Consider the following 16,780-nt stretch of genomic DNA (forward strand, 5'->3'; position numbering starts at 1 on the left):
CATAAAAGGAAGAAGACTTGTATAAAGTATAAGGCACCTTTGAAGCTGAAAGACGAAAGTTCGCCAGCAGCTAGGGCAGGGAAGGTCTCGCCAGCTTATGCAAATGGAGAGTAAGACAGAAGAAGGAAGGTCAAGGCCAAGTTTTGGACAACTAAAGTTCCTTCTCTGCTTCTGCCTTCTCACAGCTGTGAATGGTCTGTTCCCCACACTTTTTTGTAAGTCACATTGCTGTTTTCTTCTTTATGTCCTTAAGCATATTAGCCAACAAATATTAGTCCTACTAGTTTGGTGAACAAATGAATAAGTTACCAGTCAAACCTCTTCCTTTCTCACCTGAGCCTTCCCTCTTTTTACTGTGTCCCTGCCTTGTTTCTGCCAAATGAAACTGTTCGTGCTTCAACACACAGGTCCCTTACTGAGGCTCTTCTTGTCCTTATTTTTTTTATTTTTTTTTATTTATTGCTTAAAGTATTACAAAGGGTATTACATATGTGTCCATTTTATCCCCCCGCCCTAGACAGTCCCCTAGCCTCCCCTATCCCCCAATGTCTTATGTCCATTGGTTATGCTTATATGCATGCATACAAGTCCTTTAGTTGATCTCTTACCCCCCTACCTCCTGCCCCCCAACCCTCCCCGGCCTTCCCACTGCAGTTTGACAATCTGTTTGAGGCAGCTCTGCCTCTGTATCTATTATTGTTCAAAAGTTTATAATGGTCTCTATTATCCATGAATGAGTGAGATCATGTGGTATTTTTCCTTCATTGGGCTCTTCTTGTCCTTTAAACTACAAGTTATTTCGCCTTCCTTCAATCTTTCATAACAACCATTTATACCTCCATCATGGGGCTACCCCTTGCCTTGAATTATTAGTTAATTTTTTATATATCTTCCATGAAAATCAGAAACTCTTATAGGATAAGGTCTTAATTTTTCTGTCCCCTGTAGCCAAGACCTAGGCAATTGCTGATATACACCATGATTGGAAATGATGTTCTTTGTGCCATCTCAGTATATTCATAGTCCAAGTTAATAATCCTTCGTGGAACACACCCCTCACTGGCAAGTATTTAATGAGGATGTGCAGATTAGCTCCTGTTGTCTTTGGCTCTTTGAGGCTAAATGGTACATAAAAAATACTTCATAAATGTTGGGAAAGGAGTGCACGTGTCAGTAGGATCATTTAGAAGTTTATTTGTTAAACTGCAGGCACCCAGTGATAAGTAATTACAGCGGACATTGCATCAGTCAGGGCTCTTTAGAGAAACTGAGCCAATGGAATGGAGATGCATGCATGCTTATGTATGTATGTACGTATGTATGTATGCATGGATGGATGGATGGATGGATAAAGAGATGTGTTTTAAGGAATTGGCTCACCTAGTAGCAGGAGTCAGCAAGCCCAGAATTTTCAGGGCAGAATAGCAAGCTGGAAACTCAGGCAGGACTTGATTCTTTAGTCTTGAGTCTGAAATCCAGAGGATAAGATTTCTGTTCTAGTCTTGTAATAAAATTCCTTCTTTGGGAAATACCTGTTTTTGTTAAGGCCTTCAACTGATTGGATGAGGCCCATCACATTATTGAGGGTAATCTCTTACCAAAGTTCGTTTATTATAGATGTTAACATCTACAAAATACTTTCATCGCAGCACCTTGATTGGTGTTTCATTACATAAGTGGGTACTGTGACCTAGACAAGGTTTTTGGAATAATTGTCAGGGAAACTAAAATTGGTGAGTACTTCATCTAAAAAAAATAATCTCTGTTCTTTAATTTTGTAGTACCCTGTCTCTCTCTCTCTCTCTCTCTCTCTCTCTTTAAGGCAATTAATCGCTCATTTGCAAGTTTTCTCTAAGTTTTCGAATCCACGGGCCTTGTATCTGGAATCCAAATTATATGAGCTCTATCTTCAGGTAGGTAAAATAAAGTCTTGCCTCTGCAATTATTTGTAAACTATTCTTTTCCATTTTCTTTGCCAAAATAACTTTTAGGTTTTCAATAATTGTTGAATAGAGCCCTGACTGCATTCTAATATTTTTTATAATATCTTCTATAGTATTTAAAAATATATATATATTTATAGTATATATAACTATTTATAATATTTTTAAATATATATGTTTTTTAAGCTAACGGACATATTCTATATCTTGAGAAACAGTTTTAGACAGTACTAATTTAGTTGATTTTAAAAGCATTTTTAGTGACCAAACATTGATGGGCTGTAATAACATAATTATATCATGGGAGGTAGCTTTTAGAAGGGAGTGCAGGTTGTGCCAACAGCAGTTGACTACTTTTCACTTTTTGGTAAGATAGGCTGATGGAGGGCTAGAATTTCAGGATCTGTTACATTGAGTGGAAGCAGGTAGTTGGCAGAATGGTCTGTTAAAAGCCACAATAAATGACCCTAAATTCCAGGAAAGATTGAAGAAAAAACTTTAATGTCAGAAGCCGAGTAAGAATTGGATGTTATTCTCAGCCATCTGGAAAACAAAATTTTCTTTCTCCGTTTGGATATTTTTTAGATGAAACATTTCATTTTGGCATTTCAGCAGAACTTATTCGTATTTGCCCATAATTCGGATCTAACTTGTTTGTAAAGCCAGAGCTCAAGTCTCAGGTGACCACAGGAATCCAAGATCTGAACTGGATGATCAGAGTGGCCTCAGAGCAGGTCTCTCCTGGCCTTATACTGACAGCCGTTACCTTCACGGTTTTATCAAGAGCTTTTGCTCACACAGGACCAGCTCATTTGGTGTAAATGCCGATTGTGTAGGAATTGGTCTTGGCCAAAAGACTGACGGACCCAAAGGTCTGGTGTACGGGATGCAGATGTTAGAGTTTTGTTTTTATTTTGTTCTTTGCTCATATTCTCTTCATCCTTGTTTAACCTCAGGGAAATGTTAGGCTTTTGTCAGGAATCAGCATTAAACCACATCTAAAAATTTGAATACTGAGAAACCTAATTTTATAGATTAACACAAATAAATTACTATCCCATGGTATGCATGTATGAGACTTCATTGATTTATTCTATGAAATATCATCCTTAGTTGTTGCTCCACCAAGATCAGATGGTACAAAAAATAACCCTGGATTGCATAATGACGTATAAACATCCGCATATTCTCCCTTATAGGTAAGTTATTTGAAGCTAAAAAAAAATGCTATTTCTTTGGTTGATTTTTATCTTTTTATCTGAGAGCCTCTTCTAAAATAATTTTATTAAGGCCTTGGAAATTTCCTTTTTTTCTAAGAAAATCATAATGTGATTTTAGGTAAGAAACTAAAACTGGGAGTATATTTATTTGTTAAGAGTGCTTCTCCATATACATAATAATAAGGTGGGAAAGAGAATATTAATTTAAAAGTATGTGTTGAGAACATTATATCATTTTTCCTTGCTTACATAATGTCTTAAAATTTTGGTGACGACTTAGCAAATCATAACAATCACTTTGAAAACTGAAGAAAGTTTTTGTATTATGCTCTTTGAAACAGCTGAATTATTGACTAAGTCTAACTCTTTATAATCCCTCTTAACATTTAAAAATTGAGAACCTATCATTTTGGAAGGTATTTCTGTGAAGATTTTCTTTATGGATGTCAACTATTTTATAGACTATTCTTTAGTATCTATTTTTTGTTACACGTAGTACTCTACCATATTACATTTTTTTAAAAAGTACTGTTGATTATTAAGTGATGATTTTTGCTGTTTTTAAAGGGAAAATTTACAGAGATTGCTTGAAGACAGAAGCTTTAAGGAAGAGATAGTGCATTTTAGCATTTCAGAAGATAATACAGTAGTGAAAACAGCCCACCGAGCAGATCTGTTTGCTGTTCTGATGAGGTATTTGTATTGTTTAAATTCTGGTTTATTTTTATATTTTTAAATATATGTTTTCATTGATTTCAGAGAGGAAGGGAGAGAGAGACAGAAACGTCACTGATGAGAGAGAATCATTGATCAGTTGCCTCCTGCACACCTGCTACTGGCAATAGAACCCGCAACCCAGGCATGTGCCCTGACCGGGAATTTAACCATGGCCTCCTGGTTCATGAGTCGATGCTCAACCACTGAGCCTGGCTAAATACTGATTTTTTTTAATAGTTGATCACAAAAACAATTGTGGATAATAATAGATTTATGATTCTTTCAGTAGTTGTGAAATTCAACATTGCTCTAAATTTTACTGTTGAGAAGTAATAAAAATAATTCCTTTATTTGGTATGTAACTAAATATGAGATATAAAAGGTATTGACTTTTTGTGTTACTTATTTAACCATTTCATCACAAAACTTTGTTATTAGTTTTAATATTTTTCATTGGATTTTCTTGCTCAAAAAAAAATAGTAGTAAATAACAGTCATCAGTCAGATTGTTAGTCTCTATTGTAAACCCTTTGAGGTAATAAAATAGAAAGTCCTTACTGCTTTTTAAGGGGCCTGGAATGGCCTAGTCCAGACAGCCTCTCTAACCATATCTCTTCCATTTACCGTGCCCTCAGAGCCCACTTTAGAGTCCTTGGACTTGCCATCCCTCTGCTTGGAACACATAACAGTTAACTCCTCTTCACTCAGCCTCATCTCCAGAATCATATTATCCGAGATGCCTCCCCTGACCTCATTATATAAGGTCACACCCTTATCACTCTAGTCCCTTACCTCTTTATTTTTCTTCACTATACTCATCATCCACCATAGCTCTTCTTATTTCTATAGCTAGAAGGTAAACTCTATGGCCTCTAGTAAATATTGGTCAAATTCATTTTGTGTCCTCTTTTATGATATAAAATCTCTTTTTCTGTTTTTTTTTGTATTGGTTTTGTTGGTTTGTTTGTTTTTTTAATGGTTATATTTCCTACATAGCCTAGAACAGTGGTCGGCAAACTGGACCCTTGAATGTGGCTCTCCCATAAAATACCACGTGCAGGTGCTCATGTACAGTGCGAATGAAACTTTGTGGCCCATGCCACAGGGCCAAAGAGCCGCATGTGGCTCGAGAGCCATGGTTTGCCGACCACTGGCCTAGAAGAACTAACTGTGGAGATGATGGTGCTGCTGCTGGTGGTGGTGATCATCCATTGTGTTGCTTCTGGATTTAACAGTAATGCTTCTTGAACAGCCACTTTTTTTTGGGAGGGTAGTATTTATTTTTATTGTCGAAAGTACTATAGATGTCCCCTTATTTTTCCCCATTGGCCCCCTCCACCCCACATCTGCCCCCACCTCCCAGACCTTCACCGCACTATTGTCTGTGTCCATGAGTTATGCATCTCTATAATAATAAAAGCGTAATATGCTAATTAGACTGGACAGCTGAACAACCTTCCAGACATGATTCCAGACATCTTTCCAGATGAAGTCACAGTGGCAGGGGCCAAGGCAGAGGTGGTCAGGGGCGATCAGGCAGGCAGGCAAGCAGTTAGGGATGATCAGGCAGGCAGGCGAGAGGTTAGGGGTGATGAGTTAGGCAGGCAGAGTGATTAGGGGTGATCAGTCAGGCAGGCAGGCCAGCGGTTAAGAGCCAGTGTCCTGGATTGCGAGAGGGATGTTGGACTGTTGGTTTAGGCCCGATCCCAGGGGCAGTCAGATATCCCCCAAGGGGTCCTGGATTGCGAGAAGGTACAGGCAGGCTGAGGGGACCCCCATCCCCCAGTGCACGAATTTCGTGCACCAGGCCTCTAGTATGCATAAAAGTTCTTTGGTTAATCTCTTCCCACCTACCCCACCTTCCCTCTCACATTTGTCAATCTGTAGAACAGCCACTTTTTAAAAAATATATATGTTTTAATTGACTTATAGAGAGAGGAAGGGAGAGGGATAAAGAGATGGAAACATCAATGAGAGAGGAACATCATGTATTGGCTGCCTCCTGCATGGCCTCTGCTGGGGATTGAGCCTGCAGCCTGGCCATGTGCACTGACAGGGAATTGAAACAGCAACCTCTTGGTTTCTGGGTCGATGCTCAACTGCTGAGCCACACCAGCCAGGTAGAACAGCCACTTTTAAAGTGTGGTCTGCTTTGTCTTGACAGGCTGTCCCTGAGACACTGTTCAGAGGTTCACAAAATGAAATTTTTTTTCCTAATACGACTGAGACATTACATAAGAAAGTTTTATCATGCTAGGAAAGTAGCTTTTATTACTAGGTTACTTAATATGTCATGAGGAATGGATGTTGAATTTTATTAGAATGCTTATTAAGCATGTAATAATTTTTTCCTATGAGCCATTGACCTATATTAATCTAATAGATTTTATTAAATATTATTTCTTGCATTTCTGGGATAATCCTTATTTATCTTGTTTTAATGCAGCATTGGATACTGTAATTAGAAATGTTGTGTTTTATTTTCACAGGAAGACTAGTATATAGTTTTGTTCCTTAACCCTTCTCATTATCACAGTTAGACCACCTTCATAAATGGAAAAGGACCGTTTCCTGCTTTCTCTCTTGGAAATTGTTTTTCCTTGAATGTTTAAAAAATATATCTGTAAAACTATATGAGTTCCACGTTTACTCAGGATTACTGGCCTATTTAGGTTTTCTTCTTAAGTTATTTTTGCTTATTTATACAGGAGATTTTCCCCCAGGAAATTACCCATTTAATTGAAATCTTTCTAGTTTCCTTATGGTACTTGTATTCTCATTTTATTTCCTTTTAATCTATATATAGTTGTTTTCATTCTTTCATTAGACTTACTTTTGGCTTGCCTACTTTAATTGCACTTTTTTCTTCTTTATTATTTCCTTCTTCCTGCTTCCCTTAACCTTGTTTGTGTGTGTGTGTGTGTGTGTTGATGTTTAACTAAATTTCTATGTTAAGTATCCAAATCCTATTTCATGCTTCCTGTTTCATAGTATATCCATTTAAATCTGTTGAGTTGCTATGCTACCCTTTTTCAGGAAAACAAAACACGTAGTATTGTGTTTCAGGGTTAATGTGCAAACAAAATAATGTTCTTTTGACATCTTAGGATTTTGTATGGGCGAATGAAGAATAAGACTGGGAGTAAAACTCAGGGGAAATCTGCGTCAGGCACCCGCATGGCCATTGTTCTGAGGTTCCTGGCTGGGACCCAACCAGAGGAGATCCAGATATTCTTGGACCTGCTGTTTGAACCTGTGAAGCACTTCAAGAATGGTAGCTGTCAACCTCCTGACACTCTGAATGTGTGTTGTCTGCTGTAGACTTCTAATGTCTCAGGCTAGGTGTCCGCTCTTGGTATCTTTCTGATGGGGTTGCTCCTCGAAACCTCAGTGGTGGTCTTTTTGGCTGAAATGCAATTCATATTTCATAACTGTAATTTTGTTACTGTTATGAATCATAATGTAAATATCTGATATGCTATATGTGTTTTCCGATGGTCGCGACCCACAGGTTGAGAACGGCTGCTTTACAGACAATTCAGTTAAACCTTAAAACAACCATATGAGGTATCATTAACTTTTGCCCCCATTTTATAAATGTAGAAACTGAGGCTTAGAGAAGGAAGTATTTTGTTCATGGCCTCTCAGCTAGAAAATGGTTAGAATTCTAGTCCAGATCTTTTTTACTACAGAACCTCTAATCCAGTTGCATAATTGCTTTAGGCAAACGTATACTAGTATATTTATTTGTAGGATAATGTGTGGCATTTGTTTTTGTTTTGTTTTTTGTGAAAATGGATCCAGCAGTTAAAAAGGTTTTCACTCAGTATAATGTTGCTCTGTGAGGGAAGCTGGCTCTAATGAATACGAGATTTTGCTCAGTGTAATAGCCTCTGGTTAAAAGGGCAGCTATAAATGATACTCTCATGGATGGAACACTTAGGTATGTGAATCAGCGAGCTATCACCTCATACCATTTGGTTAGAAATAAAGCTCAAGCATTAAAAGTTCAATTATGAAATAAGTTTATAAAGGACTGTTGTTTCATTTATTTCCCAAGGGCTACAAGAAAAATAAAACATTTGATTCTCAGCCCCCCAGGAGCTTATAATGTAGCCAGATATTTTCTGTGAAACTCTGAAGTCAGCATAGTCAGTGGAAGCTGAGAGAGAAAATGCTGGGAGAGTTTCTAGATGGAATAAAAGACTATTAGTAGCTTGCATTTTGAGAATAGCATAAGTAGGATGAGAATTGGGCTTAGACACTTAGTTCTGACACAAGTTTCTTACTCTTTTATCCCTCGGTTTCCTCATCTACCCTATATAATAAAAGCCTAATATGGTAAGTGTCCGGTTGACCAGTCCACCTTTCAACCAATCAAAGTATAATATGCTAATGATATGCTAAGGCTGCTCAACCACTCACTGTGATGTGCACTGACCACCAGGAGGCAGACACTCCCACCGGTAGGTTAACTTGCTGCTGGGGTCCGGCCAATTGGGACTGAGTGAGATGGGCCAGACATGCCCTGGAGCTATCCCACGGTCCCTCCCCATCTGGCCAACCTCCCATGTCTCTCCCTGGCCCCGATCATGCACCAGTGGGACCCTCAGCCTGGCTGCACCCTCTTGCAATCTGGGACTCCTCGGGGGATGTCAGAGAGCCCGTTTTGGCTCAATCCCACAGGCCAGGCTGAGGGACCCCACTGGTGCACGAATTCATGCACCGGGCCTCTAGTAAAGCGATAATATTAGTGAAACCTAGCTCATTGAACATTTGGTAAGGATCAGAAGGAGAAAATCAATGAGGAAAGTATATTATCATCTATAGATTACTATAACAATAGAAAATACTGTATTACTGAGGGAAATTGAAAGGAAGCTATAATAACAATGATAACAATAAGCTGTAACAATAACAAAATAATAACAAACTACTATTGCCTTTTACATGATACCTCTGTTCCTCTGTTTCCCTAGGAGAATGCCATTCTGCAGTTATCCAGGCAGTGAAAGATTTGGATTTGTCTAAAGTTCTTCCTGTAGGTCGCCAGCATGGTATCTTAAATAGCCTTGAAATAGTATTGAAGAACATTAGCCATCTGATCAGTCCATACCTACCAAAGATCTTGCAGATACTGCTCTGCATGACAGCGACTGTGTCACACATCCTTGACCAACGAGAAAAGGTGAGAGAGATTCTCTGTATATGCTTCTGGGGACGCTAGTAAGAGTCTGTTGTATTTGGGAAATTGGTTGCAACTTGAATACCTCACATCCTTTCAGGTTAAATCTGTCTTATGCAAAGTGTCTTTAAGACAGTTTTTCATATAATGGAGATCTTCATTGTTAGCAGTATTTATGTATGGTCAGAAAATGCAAATGATATCAAGTATATATTTTTTATTTATTTTTTTTATGAAAACATGTTTATTACAGAACATTATTTTTTCTTATTAATTAAAAGCTTTAAACAAAACTGCTTAATTCCACAAAGTGACTGATTTGGTCGCATGCAAATATTTTAGGCTAGAGAGGCATGCTTGTTCTTGATGAGTTTACATAGAATAAATTCTCACGACATTTGATTCCAAAATGTATGAAATGACTTAACATTAATAATTTAAAATAAAATGCAAACGTAAGGACAATTTAAACACTATTATTAAGTTATGTGTCAATTTAAGGTCAGCGATTGTAAAGACATATTTAAAAATAATCTGGGGTAAAAAAAATTTTAGGAAGCAAACATTGCCTTTGTACATTTGAAGATCAAGGGCTAAAAATCCACTCTAATGAATACCATATTAAGCAAAGGATGTATAACAGCCATCATACATCTGTTTCAAAAACAGCATGTTTCCAAAATTATGCATTTCTTTACAAATAAACATTACAATATTAATAACTATAGAGAAACCAATGAAGTCAGTTCCAAAATATGTTAACTCTCACAAGGCATCTCTGAGCCATATCTTAAGGCATACATTTTAATCTTGGGGCTTTAAGAACATCTTTGCTTTAATTGGTTTTATGCCTCCATTTTCATCTTCTTCATAATTGGCACGGTCTCTTTTCTTGGCAAACTTTTTTCCAATTATCCCCACCAAGGTCTCATATCTTTTAGCCATTTCTTCATCTGATACATCAAGCTCCACTGTTTCATCTTCAACTTCTTCTGCTTTGTTCTTAGCATTCATCTGAAGCATTAATTTCTCAACCTCAGGATTAAATCCTCTGAATGACATTCTTCCATAGAGAAGATCTTCATATAACAAGAAACTCTGCTCTTCTATTATGAAACTCTCTTTCTCTTTAAGCTCTGGTAAATCCAAGTACCAATGCTCTTCACTAATGATTTTCTTTTCTTCCTCTTCTAGTTGTTTCTTAGTTTCTGCGTCCGGTCCCCTTTGAATGACCTTCATGCGCAGCAAATTCTTGGACAACTTAGTTTTACGCTCAGACGCCATGCTGGCTCCTGCTGGGCTCCGGATCTCTCAAGTGTATATTTTAAAAGGATATGAAATAGAGAGTGAGTTCTCTGTGCAGCTCAGAAACCAAAGTCAGGCAGAGCAGAGTTGAGCTGATGTTTCTTAGATTTTAATTTTAGGAGCCTAGAGATGAAGGACATCTTCCAATTCTCATTTATCCAGACGGCTGGAGACTGAATAGAATACTGTCAGCATCATCCTTGTTGTTTTGACAGATACCCAGAGCTCTTTTAAAAGTAAATGCTTGATTGCTGTACTTGCTATGTTTTGATTACAGATAAGAAGCAAGGCCAGGCAATACAAGCCAGCTAGCCAACTGCCAAAAAACAAACAAAACAAAAAAAAACTTCTCAAGGTGCTGCTCAGTAAATATTTTCTAAGTTGTACTCAAGACAGTAGTTAGTATGCTCGGTTGAAATAGGTGTGTGAACATAAGTAAACTCTGGAGTTCAGAGAAACTTAATGTTTTTATGGGCTAAAGGCTTCTGGAGAAAATAGAACATGAAGTGAAAATTCAGACTCAGATTTTTGCTGTGGATTCTCAGCTCATGATAAACAGACACAGCTTTAATTTGGCTAAAGTTTCTTTTTTTTTTTAATTAAATCTTTATTGTTCAGCTTATTACAGTTGTTCCTCTTTTTTCCCCCCATAGCTCCCCTCACCTGGTTCCCACCCCCACCCCCCGGCCTCCCCCCTCCCCCACCACTGTCCTCATCCATAGGTGCACGATTTTTGTCCAGTTTCTTCCCGCATCCCCCACACCCCTTTCCCCCCAAGAATAGTCAGTCCACTCCCTTTCTATGCCCCTGATTCTATTATAATCACCAGTTCATTCTGTTCATCAGATTATTTATTCACTTGATTTTTAGATTTACTTGTTGATCGATATGTATTTGTTGTTCATAATTTGTATCTTTACCTTTTTCTTCTTCTTCCTCTTCTTAAAGGATACCTTTCAGCATTTCATATAGTACTGGTTTGGTGGTGATGAACTCCTTTAGCTTTTCCTTATCTGTGAAGCTCTTTATCTGACCTTCAATTTTGAATTATAGCTTTGCTGGATAGAGTAATCTTGGTTGTAGGTTCTTGGCATTCATCACTTTGAATATTTCTTGCCACTCCCTGCTGGCCTGCAAAGTTTCTGTTGAGAAATCAGCTGACAGTCGTATGGGTACTCCCTTGTAGATAACTGACTATCTTTCTCTTGCTGCTTTTAAGATTCTCTCTTTGTCTTTTGCCCTTGGCATTTTAATTATGATGTGTCTTGGTGTGGTCCTCTTTGGATTCCTTTTGTTTGGGGTTCTCTGTGCATCCTGGACTTGTAAGTCTATTTCTTTCACCAGGTAGAGGAAGTTTTCTGTCATTATTTCTTTTTTTTAATATATTTTATTGATTTTTTTACAGAGAGGAAGGGAGAGAGATAGAGAGTTAGAAATATCGATGCGAGAGAAACATCGATCAGCTGCCTCCTGCACATCTCCTACTGGGGATGTGCCCGCAACCCAGGTACATGCCCTTGACTGGAATCGAACCTGGGACTTTTCAGTCCGCAGGCCGACGCTCTATCCACTGAGCCAAACCGGTTTCGGCCTGTCATTATTTCTTCAAATAGGTTTTCAATATCTTTCTCTCTCTCTTCTTCTGGCACCCCTATAATTCGGGTGTTGGTACGCTTGAAGCTGTCCTAGAAGCTCCTTACAGTATCTTCGTATGTTTGGATTCTTTTTTCATTTTGCTTTTCCAGTTGGGTGTTTTTTGCTTCTTCGTATTTCAAATCTTTGACTTGATTCTTGGGATCCTCTAGTCTGCTGTTGGAACTCTGCATAGTATCCTTTATTTCAGACAGTGTATACTTAATTTCTAGTTGGTCCTTTTTCATAACCTTGAGGGTCTCACTAGATTTCTTGAGGGTCTCACTACATTTATTGGCAGTCTCACCAGACTTTTTGAGGGTCTTACTAAATTTATCGGTGGTTTCTAGAAAGTTCTTGAAAAACCTTAAAAGTGTGGTTTTAAACTCTATATCCAGTCGTTTGTTTTCCTCCATTTCTGTCATTTGTGACCTGTTTCTTTGTCTCCACATTTTTTATGCTTCCCTGTGTTGGTAGAGTGGCTTCGTGTGCTAGGTGTCCTATAGGGCCCAGTGGCTCAGCCTCCCCAATTACCTGAGGTGGACACTCTTGGTGCACCCCTTTGTGGGCTTTGTTCACAGTCTTATTGTAGTTAAGCCTTGATTGTTGTAGGTATCACTAGGAGGAATTGACCTCCAGGCCAATTGGCTGTGAGAGTCAGCTGTGTCCACGGTGGGAGAACTTCTGTCCTGAAGACACCCTTATGAGGCAAGACTTGCTTCAGTGGGGCTTTGGTGCTCACTGAGTCTGCCCCCTGAGTGTGTCCCTTATGGATCTGAGGAGTTGTAATCTGGATGGTCCCACTCTGACCACTGGGTACACTGGCTCTTGGATCTAAGGAGGTGCTAATTTAGCCTCTGCCTGAGGCTACCCAGAAGGAGCTAGGAAGAGATCTGCAGATTCCCCTTCCTTGTTTGGGGTTTGGAGGTGCCCAAATGAGGCCCAGGTGTGAAGCAATACAAGCTGCTGTGGGGCCTTGGGTCTTGTCTTGAAAGTTCTGGGTCTGTCTGGCCCAGCTGCAGTTTGTTAGGTAATTTTCAGGTTGCAAAGGGCCAGGGCATTCATATGCAAAAACCTCTGCTGCAGCTTGGATGGGCGGGGTCTCAGGGAATCAACAGGGCAGAGCAAGCAGCTGTAGCTGATCCTCAGCCCTGCCCTAGGGGCCCCGTGTCTCAGTGTCCGGTAGCTGCAAGCACCTTTGAGAGAAAGCCGCCCTCGAGTTCCAAGTTCTGCCCAGTGCCAGACAGTCCTGTTTCTCCCTGTATGAGTCTAGGTCCCCAGAGACTCACCCGGAACTGGAGTTCAGAACAGTCAGGGGCTTGAGACTCCCTCCCGATTCAAAAAGACAGTCGCGTCCTCAGTTGCCAGCCCTTGCTGCGTGCACCTCCATATCTCTGCACTTCCGCACCTCCTCTGAGTTTCAGTGTGCTTTTCTCTTTCCTTCTAGTTGTAGAATTTCCAATCAGCCAGCCTTCCTGTGGTTCTGGATGATGTCCGTTTTGTCTTTTAGTTGTATTTTTGAATTTGTTGTGCAAGGCAGCAATTTCCGGTGTTTACCTATGCCGCCATCTTGGTTTTCTCCTAATTTGGCTAAAGTTTCATTTGTTTTATGGAGTTGCCTGGTGAACTGCCTCTCAAATATGGCCATGATAACTGAAAATTGACAGCCAAAATTTATGCTGCTTTTGGGGGCTGTGCATAGATATAAATCTGCTTTGGTAATGAAATAATATTCTCTGACTACCAAGATCCAGAATGCACCTTCCATTTTGGTAGGCACTGTTTTGTTTTCCTTTTTTTTTTTCAGTCATTACTTCAGCAAATATTAATTGAGCCCTACTCTGTGTGTGGCACTGATCTAATCACTGGGGATGGAGAGTAAACAAAGCATTTGTCCCTTTCCTTGTTCAGTAAATACTTATTTCATCTGTGCTGTCTACCAGGCAATGTTCTAGGTGGGGAATTAGAAAGGTAAGGACTCAGTACCGTGGGGAGAAAAGTGAGAGGAAAATAAAATGAGACCCATTCATAGATCTCTAAATGTCATTTTTTGTGGAGCTCTCTCCTGTCTAGTACTCTCTTCCCCATGAATTTTAGCTGCCTCGGCCCACCCCCTCAAGCTCCATGGCTCTGTCTTCTCATCTTGGAAAGATGACTGGACTTTGCCTTCTCACACTGATGCCTGACACTCTCCAGGCGGAATGATGGCGAATGTGTAGGGCTCACCTCATCTGTTACTTCTCTATTGGGGCTTACTGTCATCTGCTGCCTGCTGTCCAGTGTCTGAAAATTATTGTTTCATATATTCTGGTAAATTGTCTAGTGTCAGAGAGGGTAGGCTAAATCTGATCCCTGTTGCTCCATTTGACTGGAATGGGAAAATCACCAGAAAGGAACAGGCAGACAGTCCTCCAACTAACATTGGCTGGGAGTCCAATATCTAGAGCAGAAACCTCCTGGTACCTGGAGCATCAAGAAGAGCCCTCGGCAGGGGATTGCCTCAGGAGTGGACCCAGATTAGCCCTGGGATTTAGGATGCTTTGGTGCCACCTTATAAAGCTGAAAAAGACCACACTTTTCCCAAGTAAATGAACTGCATCCCAGAACAAAACTCAAAAACATTCAAATGATTTAAAAAACAATAAAATTCACAGTGTCAGACATTCAGGCAAGTTTTACCAGGCATCCCAAGGAGGAGGACAATTTTATGCATGATGAGGACTGCCGGGGTCCAACCCCAGCAGGTCCAGGGGTCCCCAAAAGTGTGGACGGAGTCGGCGAAGAAGGAATGACACGGAGACAGCGTTCAGTTGATCAGCAGCCTAACCAGGTTCCTCTAGCCAGGACCTCCAGCCGAGTTCTGGTCTGGATCTCCAGCGAAGTTCTGGTTAGGATCTCCAGCCAGGTTCTGTGTCCATGTTCTCTTGCTAGGTTCTCCAGCCAGGTTCTGTAGCCATGTTCCCTCACTAGGTTCTCCAGCCAGGTTCAGTCACCAGGTTCTAGTCAGGTTCTCTTGCCATGTTCTAGCCAGGTTCTGTCTCTAGGTTCTTCAGCCAGGTTCTCTCGCTAGGTTCTGTCTCTAGGTTCTGTGGCCAGTTTCTGTCCAGGATCTTTTGCCATGTTCTCTCCAGCGAAGTTCTTCTGTCTCTAGATTCTGTGTAGGTTCTGTCTTCTAAGTTCTGTCTCTAGGTTCTGTGTAGGTTCTGTCTTCTAAGTTCTGTCTTGTTACATCTGTATTTATACCAGTTGATTCCAATCCTATCAATCTCTATTCCAAAGGTTAGGGCGTTTCTTATCTCCATTCCAGGGAGTAAAGATTATGTAGCTTAAGCATGATTGTTCATAGTTAAAGTGATTAACTACCCGCCTGGCACTTAGTTAAGGAGTTTCATCCCCTCCCTAACTTCAGGGAAAAATCCCTACCTGGGGAAACAACCTTTCTCGGAGAGGTGACCTTGGTTAAAACACACAGTGCTAAGGGGAGCAAACATATTAAGAACAGTATGCTATATACGCCAGGTCCCTTGAAACATATGCTGTGCAGATGTTTCTATCCTGCAGCGACTGTGTCAAGCAGCAAGGATGGACCGGCTTCCGGCAGAGGACAAAAACTGGTCAATAGAAGCAGACCCAGAAATGACAGAGATGGTAGAATTAGATAGAGACTTAAGACAGCTATTAGGAACATACTCCATATATTCACAAAACTAGAGGAAGCATGAACATGTTGAGGAGAGACATGAAGATGTGAAGAATTTAAAATAAAATAAGAGAATGTGATAGGGAGTGACCAAAGTGGGGGTAGATGGGTGCTGCTTTAACAAGGATGGTCAGGATCCTCACGCAGGAGGTAATATTTGAGTTTGCACCAATTAGTCCATGGGAAGAACATTTGGAGCAGAGATAATGATTTGTAGCCTAAAGTCCCTGAGGTAGAACAGCCTCGGCCCTTTCTGAGAACAGGGCAGAAGGACAAGGTGGCTAGAGCACAAGGAGCAGGAAGAATCGTGTAATGAGCTCAAGAGGCAGGTAGGGCCTCATGGGCTGTGCCAAGGCGTTGGCTTTACTTCCAAGTGTACTGGGAAACCCCTGAGAGGTTTGTAGTAGGGGGGATGATAAGCTCAGTTGGATGTTTTAAAAATACCACTTTTATTCCTTTGTGGAAAATAGACTGTGCGGGGGCCAAGAGTGGAAGCTGAGAAGAGGTCTTGGAGCCCTGGCTGGTGTGGCTCAGTTGGTTGGAGCATGACCCATGCACCATAGGGTCAGAGCAGGTTCAATCCCTGGTCAGGGCACCTATGGGAGGCAGCTGATCAACATTTCTCACATCGATGTTTCTCTCTCCCTCCCTCTCTACACTCAATAAAATAACCTATCTCGGGTGCGAATTAAAGAAAAGAGAGATTTTGGAAAATTTTTTATGTTATGAGGATGATAGGAAGCATTATGTAAAAGGTCTTTTTTATGCCTTATAGCGAGTGACAGTGACTTTATCTATACATGGATACATTAAATCCTAAATGGTTAAAGGTTTTTTTGTTAATCCTCACCCTAGCATACTTTTTTCATTGAATTTTAGAAAGAGTGGAAGGGATAGAGGGAAGAGCGGAGAGAGAAACATCAGTATGAGAGAGACACATCAATTGGTTGCCTCCCACACACGCCCCAGTTGGGGCCAGGGTTCGAAGCTGCCACCTAGGTACGAATCGAACCCATGACCCTTTGGAGCACGGTCCAACTCTCTAATCACTGAGCATGCCAACTAGGGCTGGTTAAAG

General features: G+C 40.4%; 2 protein-coding genes across 2 annotated transcripts in view; one reads left to right on the forward strand and one right to left on the reverse strand.

Moving 5' to 3' along the window:
- The window catches only part of UTP20 (UTP20 small subunit processome component), an 89,863-nt gene that overhangs the window by 32,945 nt on the left and 40,138 nt on the right, over positions 1–16,780 (forward strand). Inside the window, exons 23-27 of the mRNA XM_081085099.1 lie at positions 1,823–1,913; positions 3,057–3,142; positions 3,731–3,856; positions 6,988–7,154; positions 8,860–9,068. Of these exons, the coding sequence (XP_080941225.1) occupies positions 1,823–1,913; positions 3,057–3,142; positions 3,731–3,856; positions 6,988–7,154; positions 8,860–9,068 (679 nt within the window). The remainder of the gene's footprint in view (positions 1–1,822; positions 1,914–3,056; positions 3,143–3,730; positions 3,857–6,987; positions 7,155–8,859; positions 9,069–16,780) is intronic.
- LOC308514447 (M-phase phosphoprotein 6-like) lies at positions 9,870–10,349 on the reverse strand (the record flags this gene model as incomplete). The annotated part of the gene is made up of 1 exon (XM_081084613.1): positions 9,870–10,349. The coding sequence occupies one exon, from the start codon at positions 10,347–10,349 to the stop codon at positions 9,870–9,872; it is 480 nt and encodes a 159-aa protein (XP_080940739.1).

This window comes from Myotis nattereri, assembly GCF_964212035.1.
Source record: "Myotis nattereri genome assembly, chromosome: 2".
NCBI lineage: Eukaryota > Metazoa > Chordata > Mammalia > Chiroptera > Vespertilionidae > Myotis > Myotis nattereri.